The 27,039-nt window shown below is 39.7% G+C and overlaps 1 protein-coding gene across 2 annotated transcripts in view; it reads right to left on the bottom strand.

Moving 5' to 3' along the window:
- Positions 1-27,039, bottom strand: part of grip2b (glutamate receptor interacting protein 2b) — a 243,520-nt gene that overhangs the window by 52,910 nt on the left and 163,571 nt on the right. For both annotated transcript variants that reach the window (XM_084745930.1, XM_084745938.1), the window contains exons 2-6: positions 14,178-14,255; positions 8,716-8,851; positions 6,634-6,779; positions 4,404-4,490; positions 3,187-3,262 (exon numbers count right to left, since the gene is read on the bottom strand). In XM_084745930.1, coding sequence (XP_084602056.1) covers positions 3,187-3,262; positions 4,404-4,490; positions 6,634-6,779; positions 8,716-8,851; positions 14,178-14,255 — 523 coding nt within the window. The remainder of the gene's footprint in view (positions 1-3,186; positions 3,263-4,403; positions 4,491-6,633; positions 6,780-8,715; positions 8,852-14,177; positions 14,256-27,039) is intronic.

Here is a 27,039-nt window from a genome sequence, read left to right on the forward strand (position 1 = left end):
TATGCATTTATGTAACTGAGAGAAATCTAATGGAAATGTACCTGAACTACAGAGATAATGGCAAGCGTGGGGGACTTTAATGCGATACACTTTCAGCCCAAACTAACATGATTCAGCTGCCAGTTGTGGGCTTAGCACTATACTGCTTTTTACAAATCATCAGAAACACCTGCAGACTTATTTCAAGGCCTCTTCTGCCCTTGGTAATGAGCTACATCGGATTATCAGAACAATTATTGCTGCGGGTTTAAGATATCTTGAGAAACAGCATTTTTTTTTCCATGTGTGAAATGTTGATTAACAGGCGCCGTCCCTGGTGAATGAATAAATGAATATTTATTTGTTTATTGCTCCAATTGCACAACTGCAATGCATTGTGGCTGATATGTACCTCAGAGTGACCATTGTTGTTGACTCACTCCCTCAGCACCCCAAGGGTCAATCTACCCGAGATCCCCTCAGTTTTTTCGGACGGATGGGATGACGCTTATGACTATGACCGGGATTCCCTCGAGGGCACGTCAGTGAGGGCATGTGCACGCCGGCCGCGCTGATGAAATGCAGTCAGTGTGAAACAGGCTTTGAGGCATGTTTTCTCTCATTTGGTGGGTGTTTCAGAGGTGTTACCCAATCAGCAGCGACATGCAAACACTTCCGTGTCAAAAAGGCAGCACACTTGGGCACACAAATTTACATAAAATACATAACAGGCTGCACTGACCACTTTGGCCTGTTGCTGCGATATATCAATGTTGCTGCCATGTTGGTCTGGTCAAGACTGGAGAAAAATGGGAGAGCTGCTGTTTTACTGGATAAAAAGCAGTAAAATGTTTACACCTTAAAGGGATAGTTTGCCAAAAAAATTAAAGTTCAGTTATTATCTTCATACCCTCATGCAGATTGAGGTTCAGGTTTATTTTGTTAGCTGGAGTTTCACAGGAAAACAGTGTTGCGGAATCTCCCAAACAATGAAAGTGAATAGTGGCCAGTTTTCAAAATCACAGGGAAAAAGGCATAAAATGCCTCCATACTACTCATCTGGTGTAATCCAAATCTCCTTCTGTCCTGACATGCTGTTTGCACACTGTCATAACACACACACACACACACCCTTCAGACAGTGTGCATGTGCACGTGAACATGGCTCCAAGCTAAGGATCTATAGTGAAGATTCAGACTAAAGATATGGTATAAATAACATTACTTTAATCAACTTGGCATGCTGGGGCTTTAGGAGATTTTGATTACACCAGACGAGCAGTATGGAGGCATTTTATATTTTTATTCTGTTGTTTTTTCAGTTTTGAAAACTGGTCACCATTCATTTCCATTGTTTGGGAGATTCTGCAACACTGTTTTCCTGTGAAACTCCAGCAGTGTTTTGTGAGACTGAACAACTAAACCCGAACTTCAATCAGCATGAGGGTGAGTAGATAATGACTGAATTTTTATTTTTTGGTGAACTATCCCTTTAAGTATTTTTAACTCTGCAAAGTGACAAATGAGATTTAAGCTAGGGAAATGACATGAAATGCTTTTAGTGTTTCATGGTTAATGTAATTTGACCTCATGCATGTATTTGTTTTTTACTAACTGCTGTGCTGTTTCTTGTGTTTGGTAAGCCGCAGAAAAATTCCCAGACTGGTGGAAAATAAAGATTTATTCTGTTTCATTCTATCTCTCAAACAGAATTTGATGAATAATGTTAGATTCAAAGGTCTATGATCTACATAGAGCTGGGAAAAAATGTATTTCTTTTCTAATGTACTTAATGTACATCAAGGAACCTTGAATTAAAAAAAAAAGTGACTCATTGACATTGGTTGAGAAATGTGAAAGTTTTAGTGGATTTTATCCAGAAAAAAAACAGTTCTCCCATTTACTTGTATGCATTTACAGGCTTGTCTTGACTGGACCAGAGTGGAGGTGACACTGACTTACGAACCTATATATGTATATATATATATATATATATATATATATATATATATGTATATATATATATATATATATATATATATATATATATATATATATATATATATACGTCTAATCCATCCATCTCATAAAATACAGAATTTTCAGCTGGTCAATTAGAACAAATTAGAAATGAGAAAACAAGAGGGTATCATAATTTGGTGATTAGAAACATGGTATAAATACATTTGTCTTTATCAAAGTAAACATTACAGTTTATTGTGATGTAGAATTTAAGGCCATTGCTCAATCTTGCTCCATTAAATTTGCGCCCACAACTTGTTTAAGCATTGAAGCTTCCCTTTTTTCACTTTTTCCTGAGAACATCAGGTCTGAATTTCCATAAATATCTTTATATTTATATAATATTTTTCCCAGGAGGATTTCTGAACATTGTAAATGTGTAAGAGTTCACGCCCTGGATCTACACAAGATTGAAGAATAACTGCTGCGTTACATCAGTTAACAGTTGCAAAGCTGACATTTACATGAAAATGTCATGGATTATTTCTTAAACATGAAGACTGAGACAGACACACGATGGCAACATTAAAGGGATATGAGGTGACTCATGCTGCTGCAGCTATGAGTAACAGATAACTGTCAACATACCAGTGACGGTCACAGGAAATGACACCGTTATCCTTGGGGTTTATTCGCATGAAGGCACAGACAAATCTCTCAGACTCCTGACTGGAACTGGCCGAGCTGTTAGTTTAAGCTGAATGGCAGCCAGTGCTTGGCTGGATTTTATTTTTCCTAGACATCATTTTTTTTAAGAAGTCACTGCCCTTGTCACCCCAAAAAAGATGTGATTTCTCTCTTTGAAAGTGACTGTACTATATGTGTTTTCATATGTGTTTTTTTGTGTTTGATCAGATTTTGTCAATATAGCTGCATGTGAGTGATTATGGGCAAGATGTTGGCTCAGTGGTTAGTGGTTCCAGGGTTCCTGACTGGGGTAGACCCTTTCTGTGTGGCATTTGCAAGCTCTCCCCATGTTTGCATGCTCCAGTTTAACCCTGTCAGTGCTCTTGCACAAGGCACTGGCTTAGAAGTGGAATTGATCCCCAGGTGCTGCACAGTGGCTGTCCTCTATGTCAAATGCAGAGAATGCATTTCACTATCTGTATGTCACAAATAAACATGATTGGCCGCATGTGCAGATTTTATGGGTTTATGTTTGGATTAGTGTGCAGTCAGTGCTACCTGTCTGCAGGACCTCCTGGCCTGACGTAGGTGACCACTAGGGGGCGTGACTTGTGCCAGTCCTCATGGGTACCACCTGAGAGAAGAGCATAGGTTAAAACTGATCACATTAAACACTGAAGGCTTGAAACATTAACTTTTTTATTTTGATTCAGGGTGACAAATATAAAAATTTGTTCTGAAAGGTAATCCATCACAATGAAGAATCTATTGCTTTCGTATTTTGGTCAAAACTCCAACATTGTTTGTTGCTGTGCCAATTTTAAAACAAGTTTAAAACTAAAGGCCCAGTGTGTAACATGTAGGGGGATCTACTGGAAAAATATGGCAGGGATAGAATACAATATTGACATGTAAGTTTTAATTAGTTTATAATCAGCTGAAAACAAGAATTCTTGTGTTTTTGTTATCCAGGAATGACCTGTTTATATCTACAGAGGGAGTGTGTCTTCCTCCATGGAGGCTATGTTGCACTGCCATGTTCCTACAGTAGCCCAATGATCTTTTGTGTTTTTCGTGACTTTTCCAGCTATACTCGGAAGGGGAGGGTGAGGTGACTGGTATTCAGTCGGCTGCAATCTACAACCTCACCACGAGATGCCACTAAATCCTACACATTCATCCTATAATCATACCTGAACTGAGTAGTTTCAGCTGTTTAAATCTAACCAACCTTTAACTATAGTGGCAGTTCATGCATGCTCCCCTAAGTTGTTTTTGGTGCTAAGTGGTCTTTAAATATCAGAGCTTGTTGTAAAAAACAAGCAAGCTGATTTTCTCACTGGACAGTGAAAACAACTGAAAGAAAAAGGTCAGAATACCAGGACTCAGCATGCCTGAGTAACACAGCACAGAGTGTGGAGAAAAAGGTCAGCAGAAGTGTAAATATGCAGTTTGTGGCTAACTGGATTAAACATTTAAATCACTTTAGCCTTCCCGTGAACCATTTACCATCATTAAATTGTGCAGACATCAACAGATAAAAAAGGGAATGCAATTTAATCTTTCTCACATTTTCCAACTTCCACAGCTTCATTTTACTTTTCTTCGGTACCAGCACAAATAAATGATGCAATTTTTTTTATGATTTTACAAAACAGGAAACTGCAGCAGTCTCTCAATCTAGTGACACAGTCCCAGTATGGTTCCACGTCAATCAGAACTATTCCTGTAGTTCGCCAAACGTACAGTAATTGGCTTATTTTACTGAAACTTACCTCTCATGACAAAACCAAAGCTGTTCCCCTCTTTGTGCAAACAGATGTCGATTGTCTTTGATATAACCCCTGAGGTGCTGTCTGGTGCTTTGAGAAAGGGGGGGGGGATATAGAGAGAGAAAGAGACAGAGAAAGAGAGAGAGACAGAGGTAATTTATTCAAGTTTTAAAGTTTAAAGTTTTGATCACATTCAATACATTTTTCATCATTCCAATAAAGCAGAAACATTTAATACACATAAATAAAAAAAACTATTACTAAAACACAATAAATACTCATACTACTCTACTTTGAAGTGCAGCTCAATCTCAATAAGTATGCAGTATAGAGTTTGGGTTTTAATTAATGATGCTTATGATCCCTTTTACTGCTATTACAGTGGCTAATAAAACTACAATTCTATTACCTTAAAATACATTATAATGAAATAAGAACACATTAAGTATAGTACATGGAAGCATTGTTGGTGTTTCAGTCAGATAATGAACTCATCAAGTTCTAACTGCTGTGTGCTGCATTAAAAGGCATTCAGACTGAAAATGGAACAGCAGTAAAAGAAAATGCAGGGTAGTTGGTTGGTGTGTGTCCCTACCAGGGATACAATGGAAAAAGTTTGACCCTGTTTTTTGTTTTCTTTTTACCACAGCCCTCAGGGGTATCAGGGCCCCCTGCTGTACAAACAGTGGTTGCTTTGGAATGACTGAGAAGGCTGCGTTTTTCCGACCTCCAATCTAGGAGACATCTTCATATCGAACAATTCTATATCTCACCATTTACATCCAAACATTCGGTGCCATTGCAGAAGTATTATGCACTTTATGTAGCAGAAAGCAGAATGATGGAAGGTATGGATGTGGATGTTGAGGTTTGGGGTGAAGGATGGATGAATAATGAATGACAGACCTGCAATTAATATTTCTCTTTATATTAACAATAATCACCATCTTTCCCTAACTTTAACAAGTTTTTTGGTGCCTAAGCCTAACATACCCCAATCTTAACCATCACTACAACTTACTGTAGCCCAGCATTGCCAGACTCAATTTATTTTTGATTTCCAAGGGGCACAAACCAAATCTGGGATTGCATCTGGATGTAATCGGCCAGACCTACAACAACAACCAGTCATATGTGACGTGCTGAGCAACAGATGAAACTTGGTCTGGCTTAAAGCTGAAAAAAGAAAAGGCAGCCTGGTGAGAAAATTCTCAAAATACAGCTAACCAGAACACCAAAAAGTGTTCCTGAAAACACCTGAAGCAAGAAATAGGCAGTGTGGATCAGAATTTTTTGAGCCTGATGTGTTGTGCTCAAAAGGTGTGATGTCACTGACATGTGACTTTCAAAATCTGGACTGGTGAGAGTCCTCATCGTGTCAGATCCACCCCATATTAAATATTAATTGGTTGTGACTGGCCTGACGAGATCCAGGTCAGGTGGAAATCTCTCTGAATGGCAGGGTAGTCAGATGTATCTGCCAGAGCAAATGAAACATGAGCTCACAGATTTGCCTGGTTCCCCAACCGTTCTCATCCCAACTCATCAAATCTGGATGTTTTGTCATCGTCCCTCTGTGTCTCATTCAAACACACAAAGTGGTGTTTATCATCTGTATGAAGCACTGCCAGAAAGCTTGTTTTAACATGTGGTTAACGTTGTGAAACGGTCATAATTAGGTTAGGTTTAGGCACAAAGAGTACTTGGGTAGGTTTAAGGTTTAAGACCATGTTTGACGTTACAATAAGTAAGTTATGTAAGTCACAAAACTTTTAATAACTTTGGTTTTCACACAGGACACAACACCACCTCCATACGCAGACTTTCCCACTCAGAAGTCTGGTGAGTCTCATACAGCCTCAGATGGGATTACACTGAAGTCACATGGACGCCAGGTGAGTTTCTTTCAGCTGCTAACAGGTACCATGCGCATCTGACTGAATCACTGAAGGGTGGTGACAAAACCTCAGAGTTGGGAATGAGAATGGGCTGCGTTCCTAAGCTTGACTTACTATAGTTTATTTGCCACGGTTGTTCCACGGTCTTAATCATCTCATAGTTGCCATGTGCAGATATTGTAGAATTTTTTATATTAAATGTAAAAAAAAACAATTATCACTAAATGTACTCCTGAGTTTTATCATCCAATATTGAGCTACAGACATGGCCTCACTGCAGCTCTTCACTTTATGACCTGAAATGTGAAAGCATATGGAGCTGAACCTCTGTGTACCTGTAGGTGGCAGTTCATACTCCACCTCCAGCAGAACTCTCTCTCCTACGTTCTTCAGTAAGCTGATTATCTCTTCATGTCGCAGTTTGGTCAGATTTATGCCGTTCACCGACTTGATGTAGTCACCAACATTTAGCTGGTCACTCCTGCACAGAACGGGAGACGACATGCAAAAAACATGCACAACTGACATTAATGTTTAATGACAACAGTGTTGAAACAATCAGACCAGATGTACATTGTTTGCGAGATTTATACTTTAAGACAAGTTTTTGGTTTTTTTTACCTCTTAGTGGGTTGCATTGCTAGGATACAATGTTAACGCACATTTAACCTCACTTAATGTGTCTGGTCTTCATCCTCTGCAGGGAAACCAGAATCCCGCTGCAAGACTACTCACTAAGTCAAACAGACGGTCTCATATAACCCCCATACTTAAGTCTCTTCATTCTTACTCTTATTAACAGAGCACTTATACCACAGAGCTTATACCACTGAATTACTCTGCCCTTACTATTCGGCTCACCCTCTTAGGTCCAGTAACCTACATTTCCTATCAGTCCCAGGTACTTGTATTGATCGAGCTTTTGAGGCTGTAGTACCTAAACTGTGGAACTCTTTGCCTGTCACTCTTACGATCTGGTGATTCTGTGGACTCTGTGGATTTAAAAGGCAGCTGAAGACTCACCTGTTCTGGCATTTGGGTGACCTGTATTCACGAGTTCTGCATCTTATGTATTGAGTGTGCATTCGCATTGCGTATTGTGTCTTTTCCATTGTGTTTACATTTTAATCTTTATTCTTTGTAGATTTGTCTTCTATATGTTTTTTAATGTTGCATAAAGCACTTTGTAACCCATGTCTGTGAAAAGCGCTACATAAATATACTTCTTCTTCTTCTTCTTCTGCTTAACAATACCCTGCTGTCTTGCTGATTTGCAGCTGATCATTTCTAATTTACAGCAACATTATGGACTATCAAAGATAAAGAAAGGGCCATTTCATCTCGTATTGAGGTAAGAAAATTACTAGAGCTGCACAGCCAGCACAAGAAAAGCAGAGCAGTCCGAGGTAATAACACATAAGAAGCACACAATTTGGAGAAAAATAGCCTAAATGGTGGTTCAGATAAAACAGATGGACAGATGTAAGTGAGCACACTGTCTCGATCGATTTCACTACTCGATCAAACTGAACTAGTGCGAACAATATCCCCAAATTTTGTTAGAAATCATGCAATTTTGAGGGTTTTTGAGTGAGGATAAACTTAACAAAATTAGTCTTGATATACTTAATGTGAGAAATTCTACATTATTTGGGCCTTCTTGTAAATTCTGCAAATTCTCATGTCTGATATTATGTTGAATATCATTCATTTACTGCTTTAATTTTCCACAGTTCTGTTGAATAACTCGTAAAGTGTTAACAGCTGAGAATAAAAGATATCCATGACTGAAGGCTGCATATCTGTATTAATCACCCAGATTCTGACTTTACCTAAATCTGCTCTTGGCTAAGAATAAGATTTACACCCAATCTTAAAGAAGGCTTAAGCCGAGATGGTACAACTATCATAACTATTATGTTGGATTTAGAATGGCTGACTTAGCTTAACACCAGGTCACCATATCGCAAATATATTTTAGACTAGTCAGTAGTGTTAGTCTAGTCTCAATTTTGCTCAGTGTATTCCAAGTTGGACTGTAAGCCAAAAAAATTACATCTTACCCTCTGGCTGATTCAGGCTTAAGATCCATGTTACCATGGTAACAATCAGTGTATCTTGTATCATATTTCTATATCTTTTTTGAGCATGTTTGATGCTCCTCTTTGTTGTGGGATTAACACTGTTTACTGTCACTGCATTTTTTTCCAAATCTGTTTTTTCTTGTATTGTTACACTCTTTGCTAAAATTTCCAGAGCTGAGTGGTTAGATACAGTCACTTAGTTGGCCATCTTTTTATTTTGAAAAAGGTCTTAATCTACCCAGAATTCATGTGTAAGTATAAGTGTAAGTCCTGTTGGTGCTACATTATTGTGGGATGTTTCTCCCTCTTCTTCTTTGCTGGTGTTGCGCCCACCTGGCCGCCAGTCCTCCAGGCCGTAGGTTCGATACCCGTGGTTTCCCATCCTTGTCGGTTCCTCCTGAGATGGTGAGGCCCAGTGTGCTGCCTTCTTTCTTCACCAGCTCCACCATGGTCACCCCCCGCAGAGCTTCTAACCAAAAACACACATACACATAAAGACAAATACGCACACACACAGAACAGGGGAGGAGGAGGACATACCCACACACACACACACATAGATGTATACGCAGACATATAGACACACACTCAAACACACAGGATACAGAGATAAGTGGTTAGTGGCTGCCCTCTGTCCATTCTGATTTCCGGATTAAAGGGAAGCCGAGATACAAGAAAGATAAACCCAGAGACGTTTGCTGCTGTGTGTCCTTGAGTGAGACACTGATCCTCTGTCTGAACATTTTAACAGAGTCAGCTGAAATGACTAAAATGTAAATGTGAAGATCAGATAAGATAAACATCAGGTAATGAGAATTAACAAAGCCACTTTGTTTCATTGTGTGTGTCATTCCACTTGAAAAGATCTTGGCAGGGATGAAAAGGCCACAGAAGGTTAAAGGACATCGGCAAATATGTCCAACAGTCACACCACTTTTCAGACAAAAAACAGAAAGAAGACTTTATGAAAAGGCAAAAAAAACATTATTTAGACTGTAGGTTATGGAGGACATGTGACTGGAGACATTTATTTCACCATGAGAATCTATTCATCCCTGTCAAAAACCCTAAATACATCTATTGTGATTCATTGCTGGAAAGCAGAACATAAAAAGTACAAGGTAGGTGAAAATCTCATTCATTTCATGCATTTATCGTTGACTGTATGACAATGTCACACATTCCTTTGCAACAATCATACATACAATATTTCAGGACATTACTTATTTGGACCATGATATTCTAAATCTCCTAATAGAAACCAAGACTATTGACATACTTTGAAATAATTTGTAACTTGTGTAAAACTACAACCCCCCACTGTGGAGTATTCTCCGAGGATTGTGGTAATGAGGATCAAGGAACGGTGGACCACTCTGACTTATTTCAATAGGAGGACAAAAAACTCGTACAATGCTATATTCCCTAAACACTTAATTAAGCAACTGCAAAACAAAGGCAACACAATATCCAGAAAAATTGCATGTAACCTCTTTTCTAACAACTTTTAACTGCAGAGGCCCAGCTATTCTCAGGCTGAGTCAAGTCTTGATGAGTAAACAAACTTAATGGGTTGACTTGGGAATGACGCTGCAGAGCTGCAGAGTTCAGTTCACCTTCATCCTGTCTCTGCTTTGAAGATAAGAGATGATGACAAAAGTTCAAGAAGGCTAATTTCTCCTTGACTATGTGCACAGTTGTCTGAAAGAAAATCCTTTCACAGAGGAGAGAGCTTTGGACAGAAGTTTAGGATTACTGTGTGGTTTTGGGTTTGGTAATGGCAGCTGTGGTAATGGTCAACTTACAATAAGGTAAATCAAGTTTAGCATTTTGGACTACATGTTTGTTTGCTTTTGGAGATTGATAACACTTACATGTTTGTGCGCTTAGGATGAAGCTACCGCCAGCAGCGGGCCAACTCAGATCCTGTTGCATGGCAACCAATGAAGACTCCAGGAAGTTACTGTTACTGGAAAAAACATTTTCATCTCCAACTTGTCAAATACGGTAGCTTGGTCTGTGGCCATATACACTTACTTATACACTTATAAACAACCTATGATGTTGAATGTGCTCCTCTAGCATCAGTTTTGCATTTAAGTTTAAGTTAGCAATAATAAATCTGCAATGTCTAGATAGACTTTCAAAATAAAGGCACAAAAAGTAGTTGAGTAGGTTTACAAAAACATCATGTTTTAGGTTAAAATAAGTTACTTACACAAAATCATGTATGTAACATAACATAACATTATGTACATAAGTTGCATCACTTACATAATCTCTTAAAAATAATTCAACTGTGACTTTTCATTTCATGTGAGACATGAACTCTGGTCTCCTAAGTGAAAGTCCTGTGATTGTTTGACCCGTCCATCCACCCCAAATCCCCCATGTGTGGACTTACTAGCTTTTTACAGTGGCACATTAAGGCATAACACTATAGGGTTGCCCTACAGAGGCACCTACAGTGTCCTTTGAAGCAGAAGGAGTGAAAATGGGCTGCAAGCTCGCATTTTCTCCTTGTTTCCAGACTTTGTACAAAGCCTAGTTAGATGGCTACTGTAGCCTCAAAACAAGTTATGGTCACTGTTTAAGTTGGTATGGCAACTGTGTTTACACATTCAGCATTTAAAGAGCAGCAGTGACTTTCATTAAGAGTTACGTTTCTGGCTTCCCAATCTTGAAATCCATCAGCTATTGTCTAATGACAGTTTAGACGACCAGTGTTTCAGGGTTTCCGGTGTAGCCATCTGTATAATGGATAACTTGTTACTACAAATCATTTATCTGCATGGCACCAAAGCCTGCTCAAACATGATTGGTTTGACTACAAACAGAACCCAGAACACTTCCGATACCAAAATCTTGTTCCTTGTCTACAGGTTCTGCATTAATATGCAGTCTTTACATGGTCCATTATGTTCACCAGCTGGTCTCTAACTGAGTCTGTCTGTCTGTCTGCTAAGCAGGTAGTGTACATAAAATCTTTAGAGCTTTGTGTACATAAAAACAACATTATGACAGTGGTGAGAAGTTCTCAAAACAGTAAAATTACAGACTGGACAGCTTAACAATGAGCTAATGAAGTGCACACAACTAATTACAAATACTCAAAATACTGGAATTGAGGGTTACTTGTACTTTTAGAAGTATTTTTTCTATTTGTCACTCAGCTTGCCCCTTCAAATCACCTGCCGGCTATAGCGATATAGCTAATGTTGCAGGAAGTGTACGCAGATTCATTTTTGTGACGGGATTAATAGTTCACAGCAAGTTCAAAAAGCTCTGAAGCAGCCAGGAGAAGATTGGTGAAGATGTAATAAGTGATGCTGATAGGCAGCTATCTTTTTATTTGTCTGTATTTGTATCATTATCATTTACACATGCACAAGAAACACTGAGTGAGCACTGCAGATAAATCAGTCTCTGTATCTTCCTTTCATACTCATGCACACACACACACACATACACACACACACACACACACACACACACACACACACACACACACACACACACACACACACACACACACACACAGGTGAGATGAAGCTTTGGAGTGATAGATGGCTAGATTAGGTAAATCCCTCAGGCGACACTGAGGATCAGTGAGGTGCTTCACACCACAGTTATCTCTCCTGGGTATTACAACACACACACACAAGAACACACATACACACACACATTATCTGCAGCAGAACGGCACTCATTCATTCATTAGTCCTTGTACTGGTCATATTTGCATAAAAGCACCAAAGCTTTCACAAATGTGGCTTGATGCGGTGAACATCTTCTGAACTGAATCCATCACAAAATGAGTTTTTCCTCCACAGATGCAGAACTGACCGTGTTGGGATTCATAAAGTTTTATCTACCACTTCATTTTAATGTTCGGGGAGTACAGAATACACATGAGAAGCTTTTACACTACACAGAAAGAAACTCATGAAATGGTTTTATGTCGACAGACAACAAAGACATTTATTTTACATCTAATGATGATCAGAAAAATGGAAAAAAGTACTTGTGTGTTTCTCTAACACACACACACACACACACACACACACACACACACTGAGATACATGCTTATGAAGACAGGCAGAGTCAACAACAATGTGGCTTTGGAAGGTGAATGAGGCAAGTTGAAGCTGAAGCCAAGCGCTGAGCTGAGTTATGTAACTGTGCAATGGATGAATAAAGATTGATAAAGAGAAGAGGGGAAAAAAGTACAAAAGAAATAGAAGAAAAGAGGAAAGAGACAAAGACAGAGAGAGAGAGAGAGAGAGAAGATGGGAAACTGAACAGAGGGATTTGGCCAAAGTGATAAGGAGGCAGGAACAGAGAAAACCTGATACACGGGATGAAGAAAAATGGCTGATTTGATGTGAGGAAAAAAAATAATGTGAGAGAATGTAGCAAAGAATAAAGCAAAGCAATTCCCTCATGTGACAAAGAAATATATTTCTTCTGTGACATTTTTGTTGGTAAGCAGCTTTCTAAGTTTTTAAGGTTGTACTGTTAGCTCACTTTTATGCATGTTTCTGCCTCTGTGTTTGTTTTGCAAAGGATATTTTCTGCCAAATAATACTTTGTTTGTTCTGCTTTTCAACTTTAAAGTCATAATAAAACTGTGGGCTCTCTCAATGTGATAATATGAGAAGGGGGTCATTCAAATGTGTAAACCAGTGTCAGATAAGTTAGGAAGAGAAAGGTGGTTGTACTGGAAGAGAGTTTATGGGTGAGACTAGAAAAATCTGGGCTGTTAGTCTCATGGCAGTTTGCATGTTCTCCTCATGTCTCCTCGTGGGTTCTCTCCAGGTTCCTCCCACAGTCCAAAGACATGCAGTATAACGGGTTAATTGATAACTCTAAATTGCCCCGAGGTGTGAATTTGAGCATGAGTGGTTGTTTGTCTCTGTAAGTCATGAACTGCCAGCTTGTCCAGGGTGAACCCTGCGTCTCGCCCAATGTCAGCTGGGATAGGCTCCAGTCCAGCCCCCCCCCAAACTGTCAAGGACAAGCAGTTACGGAAAATGGATGGATGGATGGATGGATGGATGGATGGATGGATGGATGGATGGATGGACAGATCAGTGTATACAGACGCTAATTTTCCTAGTTTTTTCGTGACACTCAGCATGACTTTCTAATAAAAGTATTATACACCACAGTTCTCATTCCGTGGTCAAGTTAAAGCTTGCCGAGATACATTTCAGGTGACGGTCACAGTTTGGTTAGGTTTAGGCACCAAAACTACTAGCTATGCAAACTTTGTTGCTCCTTATACATTCATCTTTATTAGTTTAAAAGTCTGTCATGAAGAAACTGGACAGTTTGTGACCATGTACAGAAATCTATAGATTACATTCATGACTATGTCAACTGCCAAGATACTGACTGAACACAAGAAAATACATTTAAAATTTTGTCAGTGTGGGTTTTTATATATTAAATGTACAATATAGCAATGGATGTTGAAATAAAAATGTTTTTGTGAAACAGCTCACACTCAAGGACACTTTCAGCAGAAACACATCTATTCACAGACGACCTGAGACCTTGCTGTTATCATGTTGTCTGTGCGGTCATCAGGTCACCCTGCTGATCACACACAGTCACAATCTGATAGTGAACTAGAGTGAAAATTATCCAGTTCACACAGCGGGAAGCTTAAACAAATTGGCAAAATCTGATTTAAATTATGACGAGAGGTCAGTGTGATGCTTCAGTGTGGCGACACTGAGTCTGGATGACAGACGTTTTCTAAGCATTACAGTGATGAAGATGTATGTACCTGGTATACTGTGTCTTCTCGAGGCCAGGTTCTGTTCTGGTCCAGAGATATCCTTTGTTTTTCCATACGGCCCATCATCTAGAGAGAACAGAGACACACAATAAAGCTTTAGCAACTTTAAAAACTATTTGGTTAGGTTTAGGGTAAGACCATGTTTGGGGTCATGTACATCAAATGATGTCACTGAAATGAGTCACAAGTACTGAAGTAACATTACATGTACCATACAACTTTTAATAACTTTTGGTTTCACATGAAGCCCGGCCTGCTCGGTGGAAATCCTTTGTTTGTTAAAGCCATCCATTCAACCCACATCCTCCACCTGCAGACTCTCACCCTCCTTATGCTACATCAACAGCCTGATGTGTCTTATACAGCCACAGCACAACATTCAAGCGCCTTAAAAACGCTGGTGCGTTGCTCGCAGCTGCCAGTGGGCACCTTGTCCATCTGTATGAGTCGCCGCGGCCCGGTGACAAATCATCAGTATGTGACGAGTTCTGAATGGCACTGGTCGCTCATCCATTGATGAATTTCTTTTTCCCTCTCGACCCGTGGATCACATCACCTCCTCTACACACTCTGCATCGAGTCTCCACAGTCCCCCCACACGCTGGTGCTGATGAACATAATAGATGTTATTGTGAGTTTATTTGACTGCGATCTGAGCTCTTTGGCTGTGCTCTCTGTGCTGTGTTTGAAGCGGTGAGATGATTAAGTTGCAGATTGTGCTGATCAAGTTCCAGAAAAACCAAAACACTATTCTCTAAACTTAAAACACTCCTTCTCCGCCTCACTTCTTTTTGTAACTTGGCAGAACTGGGTCAGGCATATGAGTATACAAGCTTTTTGTGGCTTTAGTACCTTAAGATACTAGATAAAAATGAGTCCTTCCTTTCCATTGCAAGTCATTATGAATTACCAGTTATTCACACTGGGCATTGCAGGTTACACCATGGTTTTGATTTGTCCTCCACACAGCTTCATGCATTTCAGAAATGGAGCATTTGCTCACCTGTTTATGTTTACTTGCTCAGATTTTGTTGATTTGGTCCTCTCTCCTAGGCTTCATAGTTAACACAGGGTCTTTCATTTTTCAGTACTGACTGGAGTTTCCATGCCATTTCTGTGTCTGACTTCTTGCCCACTTGGTCTCCTCTGTGCAGAATGACGTAGCATCCGTCAAACACACACTCGCAGGGAGCTGCTTCTGGGATGCGCTGCAGCGCTGATGGAATCACAAGCACTAGAATAACCTTGATCAGCTCCAGCAGACATGGCAGACATGACCCTGATGAAGGCCAGAGCTGAAACATGCTGGACTACAAATAAAGATGTTCCAAGTACTACAAATGTTGCAAAAGTTTTGCCCTTTTTTTAAAGTTATTTTCCTTTTCTCTGTGCACCTTGTAAGCAGATGAAGTTGTGCCAGAAACCCTCACTTATTTAAGCAGCTGTAACGTGATGCCGCTGTGCCTGGTGGAGTCAAGCTGTTACGAGTATCGTGCCAGCCTTTAATGAATGAAAAAATGAACAAACAAAACAGCACGTTCTCGTCTCATGTGCTGCCATGTATTTCTGTATTTTATTCTTTGCCAGTCTAGCACAAATAACCACACTTTGCATGACTTTAGGGATGCAACATCAGTTCATGGTTCAGTTGGTCCACCATTCCGATCAAGAGTGAAATATCACATGGGTTGGATTGCCATGAAACAAACACCCAGAAATCCTCAGAAGTGTCATACACTGCCACCTATGCACAATTGCACTGGTGCTGGACTACTGCAGTCATTATTGGTCTTCAACGCAGCATAATCCTACAGTTCATCCAGAATTTAGATGTACAAGTACTGTAACCAGGACAAAAAAAAATCTGACCACATAACTCTAGTCTTCAAAAACGTCACTGGTTACCTCTTCTTTTCAGAATACATTTCAAACTCCTGCTCTTGGTTTACAAAGTCCTCACAGGTCTGACTCCACAGCACATTTCAGTCAGCCTGTCTGTTTACAGTTCCAGCAGATCTCTCTGTTCACAAGGTGGAAATCTCCACCATGTACCAAGGGCACTTTCAAAGTTTGACGAGAGTATTATGCAACTCAGGAATGGATCAGTTTGCCTGCTAATCGCAGCCTTGCTTTTCTGAACACACTGTATTTGCACAGCACATGTACATTTCTTTGTGTCTCCACACTTGTATGGATGGATATTTCTGTTTATAAGCATTTATTTTAAACTATGCTTCCTGCCAAGCATTTTAAACTGCTTTAGCATGAGATGGTGCTATACAAATAAAATTTACATTGAATTTGAATTAAACCTCGAGGCATACTTGCCAACATTGAGACCTCAAAAATACAGAGGATTTTAATACCAAAACACTGGAAACTTCATCTCCTGCATAAAGAATAATTTGTCCCTCTAGCATAAACTTGCATAAATCTCTGGAATTAACATAATATTCATCAGTTTTCTTTGATTAATTTATTTGTTATCCCTACCCCTGAAAGAAAATTGCCGTGGCAGATTTTACAAACTTTCCTTCTAAACTTTTCCTTAAGAAACAGGAATTCTTCTTAGGAGGTCTGGTTTGATGTAGCTGTATTGTTGTCTGGGTGGAAACAGTACACTTTTAGATTCAAACATTGCTTATACATGCTGTGCAGTGTCAGATATAGGCTGTGATAATGAAGAGGAAAAAAAGGAAAAATTGTCAGAAAAAGGGAGAAATACAGGACGATTTCGATCCAGGGAGGAAATAGGGAAAGAAAAACAGTATCCCTACAAGTCAGAAATTCCACTTGTGTGTCATGTCCGCATAGTACATGAACACAGCTGAGGCTGACAACTGCAGCAGTTACTCTGATGAAGGTCTGACAGTGTAGATATGAGCTTGAAATCACAGTTTTTCTTCCTCTCCCACTGAACAGGTGCAGTCACAGCGGGTCTCACTCCCTAAAGAGCTCTCTGCATGCTCTGTCAGGGGCGTTTCCTCCATGACAATTTACAAGAACTGTACAAAAAAAATGCTATGAAAATACTTGAAAAACTTCCCTAATATATAATCTACTTACTATCACAGTGCAACTGCATCCACATTGTATATGCAGCCTTGAAAGACGATTACCTGAAAGCAGATTTCCCAAGTACCTATGCAGTCAATTACTGAAACTAGCTTTCAATAGTTGGGTGCACTAGTTGCAGAAAGGCCATTTGTGAAGTGTTGATGAAGTCTCCCTGCTTGGACAATAAAACAGAGGCCATCTTTGTTATATGTCACAGGGGGGAACAGATGTCCTGTTTTATAGTCTCTGGCAGACACTTTGTGGCAGAGACGTGTGAGGATTACAATATTTCATAAGCTATAAGTTCACTTCTGCTCATGTCTCCTTAGGTGTCATCACTTTCAAATGCCAGTGCTAAATTACCATACAACCAATCAACCAGTGAACCAGTTCATCAATCAATCAAAGGCAGTTTTGGAGAGGCGCAGAAGAAAGTCCAAAGGGAAACAAAACAAAGGCTGGGATGCAGGAAAGAAATAAATACGTGCGCTGGATGTTAAAGTGACATAATTATGTTCCATTAAAAAAACAGTGAACAGGTGCTTCAAGTGTTCAAGAGATAAACGTCCACTAGCCTAAACTGACACTGTTATTACTTCTCTTTCCTGCAGGTTGGCAGATTTTTGACACTCTCTTTTTGGACAGAATGGCGAGGACGTGAATCACCTGAAACCAGGAAGAGAAAATGTTTTTTAGCAGCAGGACTGCAGCTTCAGTTTCGCAACCGTGGACCTGTAGCTTCAGTCCGACAGGGCCACCGACTGGCAAGAAAAGTAACAGCAGTAGCAATAACCGCTTTCGATATTTTGACAAGGGAGCCATGTGCGTTTTTCTTTTGTCTGTTTGTCAGTAAGATTACAGAAAAACTACAGGCCTGATTTTCATTAAACTTAGCAGAAGATTGCAGTATGGACCAAGGAAGAAACCATTCAATTTTGAAGTGGATCTAAACCACAGGGTGGAAACACAAATTATTTTTCACTTTTGCTAATATTGCAAGATATGCCATTTCGCCTTCATATAATAAATGCCATATATCTTAAAATCCAGTAGGTGGTGGTAAAGTTCAATGCTGAGCTGACAGTTGTCACAATCCACAATCACAGGTACCAGTAATCCTCTGTGGTAACCTCCACATCAGTGATGCGCAGGAGGGCTCTAAGTTCATCCGAAACTGAACGTATGCATGGCTATGATGACTTTAATGATCAGAGGTGCTGCTTTCGGTTTTGTTTCCATGCGTGCAGGAATGTCATTGCAACACATATCATGGGATATTTAAGCAGCAAAACTAAAACCTGCAGTTATAAGCTTGACAGGAGAGAGGAAACTCTCTAGGAAACAGGTGTAATAATCAATGAAGATGAGCTGCTGTGTCTCGTACATAAATGCGCACGCAGTGTCTCTCTCTCTGAGGCGATGCACCCCATTTCTCAACCGCAACTCATCCGCTATTAATCAAAGATGTTCATTTCTATGCCCTTGTGCTCCCACCCATTGGATTAAGCACAGTGCCCATGGTTTTTACTGTGGTCACAAATCATCTCTACTACATACACAGTTCAAACTACATACAGAGAGCAGTTTTTATGAAGCTCTCAGGAACAGTGGTGGAAGAACTGCTACAATTGTCACACTTTTTAAAACATTAAATACACATTTCATGCAACTAATTATACTCTCACTCACAACCAAATGTGAATTGTCTGCAATAAACTTGAACTTTATGAGTTCATTTACACCTCAGGAGAACAAGCATTAATACTCACTGGGAAGTGTGCACTTGCGTATTTGCATATAATATCATACAAAATCAAGGACTATTGTCCTTGGCAGATATCTGTTCTCTTCAAGAGCCCCTCTAGTTAAATATGTGCTTAGAAGGAAAGTCCAGAGGAAAAAACAATACAGTCTGTGGTGCACAAGGCAAAAGAAAACACTTCAGAAAGAAGTGCAAGGAATTAACAATGGCTGGCAAACATATACATCATATATATGTATGTATAATTAAAAGTTCTTCATATAAACTGAATTTAATACCCAGTGTGAAACAATAATGCTCCATTTTCCTCCAAAAAGTCAATGTAGTGAACAGATACAGCCCACTGACATAAAATGTCTTACTTACTTTCTTTACTTTCTGTGATGTCCACTGTTCTTGTGCTGCTGCTAGAACTTTTCTTTTCTGCGGCAGTGTCAGCTTGCATGTGCAGATTGGTTTGGATATTTGAGAAAACATGTAGTGGCACATATGTGCAATCAAACTACATCATACACAGATCACGTTATTAAGGATTCATGACTGTTTATTCTTGAGCACATTTGGATTTTATTGTACATATTCTAGTGCCTCATCTATGATAAATGTAGGATATTAAGTATTTTGCTAACCCGCACTCTTTAACTCAGTTTGACAGCAGCTGTGGAGCCGAGGCTGTTGTTGTTGTGGCTCTGAGGGGAGAGGATGTGTCCTACTTTACAACCTCTGTTCCATCGGAGGGGTGGGAGAAGTTTAACAATTCATAAGCCGAATTCTCCAACTACTTTCATACCCTACTCCAGAAGTGTCATTAAGCTGCATTATAATCAGGGACAATTATGCCACAGCTTAAACAAAAATGTCTCTTCTAAACTTTTGGAATAAATAGGGTTTTTTTTATGCTTTTCAGCACCTGAAGCAGCATTTTAAACCAGCTTACTATCATCAACAGAGTTAAGCAGTTCAAGAAGGATTTTCAAAATTCAGAGTGTCCTGCAAAATCCTTTATCTCCTACATTGTGCTTTTAATTCTCCTTTAAATTACATTCACGCACTGTTCTGCAAGACTGCCTTCAAGTCTCAATTTCACCGGAGCAAAGAAACTTTTTTCTTTTTAGCAATTGAGTCAATGTACTGAATGTAGGGCAACTTTCATGATACTGTCACCAAGTTTAACTAGAGGTTTTAATTTTTCTGTATTTTAAAAAAACTGACTCAGTGCACTGCTTCTTCCCAAAATCCAAACACATGCAGGTTAGCTGAATGTTAAAGTCCATGTAGTCTATGTATGTGTTTGTCCTGTGATAAGCTGGCAGACGATGCATCACCCTGATTAAGATGATCAGGACTGGAAATGCATGGATGGACAAATCCTTTGCTGATGTGACTTTGGTGAAAGTACATTATTGTTGTGAATTTCTGTTATCTTTCATGCTCTGAACATTTGATTGCAGCTTTTCTGTCAACCCTGCTTTGAGAGCTTCTTTAGTGACAAATTCTTCTGTCATCATATCTCATCTATTGGCTGTTAAGTGCTGCTCTTTAAATATTGGCAAAGCAATTATCCTTCTCTTGAAGAACCTCAGATTTTTACAAGTTCAGCTCAACAAATGAAGAACATTCATGAGCAAGTGTAGCTGTTTAAGAACTGACGTTAATGCAAACTTTCTAATCTCTACAAGGAACTCCTGACTTAAATGATGTTAATTGATTTGGTCATTTGTGGGCTGCTGGACAAAGCACAAAAAGAGCATGGACATACTGTCACATTATAATGTAACAGTGAACATGTGAGCAGAACAGGTGATGATTTTCACTGGATTAATCACTACGAATCTTTTTCATGCAACACCATTAGTAATATAAAATATTGATCAAAGCTAAGGATGTGCACATTTGGTAAACTAGTCGATTATTTGTTGCTACCCTCACTAGTTGGATCAGAAATACTAGTCCGTTAAATTTAGTATTAAAGGGGATCAAGCAATTCAAATCTACAGATGGCACAGGTCCTTCTTCATGAAGGCCACCATGTTGAACCTTTTGTGTTTTGTATGATTTTTCAGCCGCTGTCAGTTGTCCTACTGAGATGAGATGAGGTGCTTGCAATCTGCAAACTCACTGCTAGATGACACTAAATCCTACACACTGGTCCTTTAATGGCACTTATGCCCAGAAGCAAACCACCATGGAAAGAGGTGCAAAGTGGAACAAAGATCACTTCTTGTAAAACCTGCATGGTTTGGCAGTATTTTAACTGAGGAAATGAAAAATAAGGTTGTATAAACCACATCCAGCACAGGCATGTGGAGGTTAACTTGTATGGAGAGCAGGCTGCCGGTGCAAAGATAATGTTATCCATACACTGTAAACAAATATGACATGTTTGTGAATTTGTATTTGTGAGTGTTTTCTTCCTTTTAGACCAGTCTAAATTAAAAAAATTGCATTCAGTTCACCAGGATATCAGTTGTTGGACGCATTCCAAATTCAAGACAGTATGAAAATCTGCTGAGTTAGTTTATAGTTAGTTCACCGGCTGGCAAGGAACAAGGGAAATTTAGCAAATAAACTGATGATGACATTTTGTGTAATTTTCTGCCAGACACGAGCAAAATAGAAGCTTATAAAATGAAATTACCCCTGAGAGCAACCCTCTCTTCTCTACACATGGATATATGCAATTATGATAATGCACCAGGTGTGTCAGAGTGCAGTGTTAACCCTACAGATAGCAAATAACCCAGTGTTATGTTTAAATCCAATTTGCACATCTGTCCTAACCACAAACTTTCCGAAACTCACCTAATAGAAACAGTTTATGACAACGGATGTTCACCGCCACCTTTTTTTCAAATGGTTAGCGTGATATTAACTGCACATAACAAGTGAAGGAGAATTAAATATAATAAAACTGACACAGGTTTGACATAAGATACTTAGGGACACTTTGTGAAACATGAAAATCTTAAACTGTCTGTAATTTCTGTCTACTTTATCAGCCATTTTAAGTTCTTCCTCGCATAAAGGTAAAGTAATTACATGAAACAGTCCAACAACATTGCTATATCTTACAAGTAGTTTCCTACCTTCCAACAACCTCAATATAAAGTGGTTTCTCTCTAATAATTTCCGTACCTGACACATTTTCCTGCCATGTAACACCTTTGAAATATGCAGCACCTTCCCACTGGTAATGCTTAGAAATCAGTTCTCTTCCCAGCAGTGACAGTGGAAAGGAGGCCATTGTTGTTGTGCTTCGGAGTTTAGCGATCTTCACAGAGGTGTAATAAGTTTAATAATTCATAAGTTGTGGATTCAATTTTGCTTTAAACCGCTTTCATAAGTTATCTGGCTGGCTGCTTTCCTGCTGTGGGGCTGTCACAGGCATAATGGACCCCAGAGGCTGCTCATCAACACACACAAATACGCACACAAACAGAAACACATGCATACCAAACTAACATGCGCAGGCGTCTGGTTGCTGAGAGTGATGCATATACCCAAAAGGATTTAGGCCAGATGTATACCTGCATATGCACAGGCACTCACACACACAAAATACACTAATGCAAATACTAGTCTCACTATTATATAAACAGTGGCTTGCACACACACACACACACACACAGTGAGACATAAAGAACACTTTAGGCAACTTGGCTGTCTCTGTCTCTGTGACTGGATGTAAGACAAACTGCTTTAGTCACAACGTTTCCCTCCCAGCCGTATGAATCCTCAGCCCTCGTCCTCCAAACCCACTAATTTCTCGTGCCAGAGGTTTGGTGGCTGAGGTATCAACACACTGCAAACATGTTTGTCACAACAGGCATTTGGAAGCAAAGCACATGATCTGTTAGCACTAATAGTCCTTTTGAATGGATACACACACATCAGCTCCACTCTGACACATTTTCTTTTTCAGCCCTCTTTTCCGCTGCCTTTTCTCTCTGCTCTCCAGCTCTGCCTGATAAATTAGCGTCTCCTGGTGAATAATTTGAATGTGATTAGGCTAATGACTGCTGGCGCTGTCAGCTTACTGAACAGGTTGAGTTATAGACGAGGCATCAGGCCAGATTTTCCACCTGCAGCAGAGGCAGTGGCATAATGCTTACAGCGTGAGCATCTTTTCAAGCGGAGACGGTAATGACTTTAGCACGTGCGAGGCGAGTCAACAGACTAAAGGATGGATGTCATCGTAAAGATCTAACTCGCTTTCGTACAAATCTTTTCAAATCAGGTTCATCAGGAATAATACAGCAACAGTAATGAGTGAGGGAATACATGCTTTGAACTTTTTGCAATTCTTAAACAGTAATTAAAGACATAGCTGAAGTTTTTTTTTACTATTACTGCATATTTAAATAATTATTAACAGCTGCTTGCCATGTCTTTAAAATCTGGGGCAGGTCATTTTGGCGAAAGATAGTTGATTGTTGAGACTGATTCCAGGTTGGAAGTTGGTTCTGATTGATAGTTTTCATTCAGGACCGATGGATTAGGAGCACAAAGAGAGGCTAGAGGAGACTTTTCACATATTATCTGCCTCATGTCATACTGTCAGGATATAGTGACAGTTTCAACAAATGTAACCAAAACTTATTTTCATATAAGCTACCAAATGTAGTTTTAACTGCCTATTTTTGAGCACTTGTTTTATTTTGAAAAATGCAATGCAACAATGTGTTTTTTTTAACCTATTCTTCTCTGTGTTATTATCAGTAATGGTACAAGTTACAGTAATATAGTGTAACATTGCAGGGTAGCTAAGTTGATGGAGGAAGAACAGCTCAACTGAGCCCAGTTTAAGTCCCTTGCTGCAGAAACAGCAAACTCAAAGTTGAGCTGTCTCAGGTAAAACAAGAAAACAGGGTGGCTAACCTGCTGGCTCTTTGAACTTGTCATCACGAAAGTTAATTCTCTGCTGACATGCCCTGCATCTCTTTCTCCAGATGCAGACGAACTGGCAAACAAAGGCAAAAACACACACACACGCACTTATACCCAGCGTTACAATTCTAAGCAACAATGACAAAGGCTATTTGTGTGCTTTAAATGTGAAAAACCACTCTTGCTAATACCTAAATTGGCTAGCCAATGTTTTCATGTCTTATGCATGTCTTAAATTAAAGGTAAAGTTTTCTTGTGAACAGACATTCAGTGTTACTCACTGAAATCTGTATCGTTGAAGTCTAAAAAATAGACTGTGCATGCATTTATTTCATGTGTGCGCATACAGACAAGCAGGCAAATGCACATTTAAACAGTTGAAAGCTCAAAAACTTGTAGACAGAATTTCAAAGAAACTACACAGCTCACATCTACAGAAAAACACAAAGATTGTAGGAAATGCCTCCAGTGAGTTGCATCTTTAGTGACTGAATTTTCCAGCACAGGAGTTCTGCTCATGCTAGCCCTGAATGAAGACTCCTTCCTCTGGCTGTCGGCCGACTTACCTCACTGCCAGGAGGGACTGGAGGAGCTACTGTAGACTACATCAGGTCAAGTCATTTCCTCCTGCTGATCCAAATAAAGCAAATCAGACATGATATTTCTGCCTTCAAAGTGATGATTCATTTCTCTTAACCCAGGAAATATGTCAGTATTATTTTTGGCAACTATCAGAGGTAATTTACACAAAATATAGCCAAAAGCGAACATCCAGAGATTTTCTAACCATGAGCTTTAACAAGTCTCATAAAAAAAAAGAAAACTCAATAATGTACTGTGTGATTGTTAATGGTGCACTTGAAAGGTTTGTGCTCAGTCACTGTTGCCCGTATGAGTCAATGAAAGAGCCTGCAGCAGTCATCTCCACTGCAAATAAACACCACAATAGATAACAGAGGGAAGAAGTAGAGACAAGAAGAAGATGAAGAAAACAAAAAAGGTAGTGCTCTGAAAGAAAGACGCTGGGTGCGGTGCCTTTTGTCTAGGCGGCCGCGTGCTGCCACAGACGCTCTCTCCTCGTTTGGAGACACTGAAAAAAGATGTTGGCACTAAGAAACAAACAGTATGTGGACACTTACTTGTTACCAAGACACATGCAGGAGAAAAATCAGGAGCCAGCAGTAGTTCTATATCTGATAACAGAGAATTCATCTTCTGATAAATACACAACCACAGACACACATAAAGAAGCTGAAGAAGAAGAAGAAGAAGAAGAAGAAGAAGAAGAAGTACAAACTACAGGTGCAGTATCATCTGCTTGTTTTACAGGTTGTAGGTGAAAAATCCCACTGGTCAGATTCAAAACATCCAGCTTTACACAACAACACCTGCCAGGCATGTGTGTGTGTATTTATGTATGTGTGAGTGTGCATGCATGCATGAAGGAAATGCTAACAGACACTCCTGTGTAGTATCTCGGAGGATTCCCTCAAGCTTTCACCAAACCTTTACACAAACGCACACAAACACGGCGTATACAGTATAATCACACACACAATCTCTTTCTCTCCTCAGCGCAGGCTGTTGAGGATGAGGCGGTGCTGCCGACAACTGACACTGAAGTAGATGTGATTTCACAAACTTCCACGTTGCCTCCTCATAATCCCGCAGCAGTTTCAGGTTCGCTTAACCAAACTGCACAACAAAATCAGTAGATTTAATCTGTTGTTTTTATTCTGTTTAGATTAATATCTGGGGAAAAAGTTTTAGAAGTTTTAAACAGATGTTTCCTCTGCTTCACACTGAAATACGCTATAGATGTCTACAAAGATCATTTTAAAGCAAAGTTTGCCAAGTTTTAATCAGTAAGTCTGTGTGTCTTCAGATCTGAAAATCATCAAGCCAATGCTTAGCCACATGCAGCTACATGAGATTCATCAGTGTCACAAGAATCAAGCTGTGAATTAGCGTGAAACCACCTGGGAATATTTTGCCGGCGATGTAAAAAGCTGTTTTAGAAGCAGAGGTTTTGTGCAAAGCCATATTTTGATATTTTTTCACACCTGGTACCACACTGAGGCAATGCTCAGCTCCCCTGACTGCAGAGCTAAGAAGAAAAACAACACTACAAATGCATGGAACAAAACGCACTCAGTCAGAGCTCAGTGTTCACCTTAATAAGAATCAGGTCATACATGCTAAACCTGAGAATCAGAGGAACACCACCTGTCTGCTGCCTGCATTTCTCCAACAGACTCACCTGCTCAGCATGGTGGGGCAGGACACCACCTCAAGAACTGATTCATCTTGATGTGCTCAGAACAGGAGACCCAAATCTTTTAGGCTAAAATCTAAATTTGTTTCCAAACAGCCTTTTGCAATATATTTTTTCTCCTGTGTTCCTCCTCTGTTGTTCAGGTTTTGTGATGGGACGTCTCAGTTCATTTTTGATTTCCAGGGGGCAAAATCAATGAGTGCTGACCGAAATGCCTCTGGACTGGAAGCAACTAGATTGACCTACAACCAATCAGAGCAATGAAACGTGTGACAGAGTGTAGTAGGTAAATTAAACTCACCAAATCCTGTTGGAAGTAACACATCAGGCACTTATTTATCCAGTTTGCAATGCTAATGTGATAGTGCTCTGACAGAAGCAAATCAACAGCTAAAGTCATCTTGATTGTTTATGAAAATCCCTCATCGACCAATAAGGTCACGCTCTTCTGTACAGACGTCATATCAAAGCTGCTCCATATTAAATGGTTGTGATTGGCCTGACCAGATCCAGGAAGGATGGAAATCTGTTTGAACTGGAGGGGGGAGGGGATTTGTTTGTCTCCCAGAATAATTTCATATTCCCTTAAGGCTGCCCCACATTTTGGACAATATGCTTTGTTTTCCTGTGAAGACTTATCAGATTTTATGATGAAACTGACAGAAACTTCTGTACATCCGCTATCAATGCAGCCCTGTGACATTAAGCTTAACCCACCACAACCGGTGGAAGCAGGGTAAAACAGCTCGCCTAGCTCCGACAATGGTACCTTCTAACTCCAAACCTGTTATATTTATACAGTATGTTCCAAATTGTGAACCTGAACACAGAAGGAAAGATCTGCACACCATGACGTTTCGAGCTCCAGG

Source organism: Lutjanus erythropterus, chromosome 2, assembly GCF_056507025.1.
Source record: "Lutjanus erythropterus isolate fLutEry1 chromosome 2, fLutEry1.hap2, whole genome shotgun sequence".
In the NCBI taxonomy this organism is placed as follows: domain Eukaryota; kingdom Metazoa; phylum Chordata; class Actinopteri; order Lutjaniformes; family Lutjanidae; genus Lutjanus; species Lutjanus erythropterus.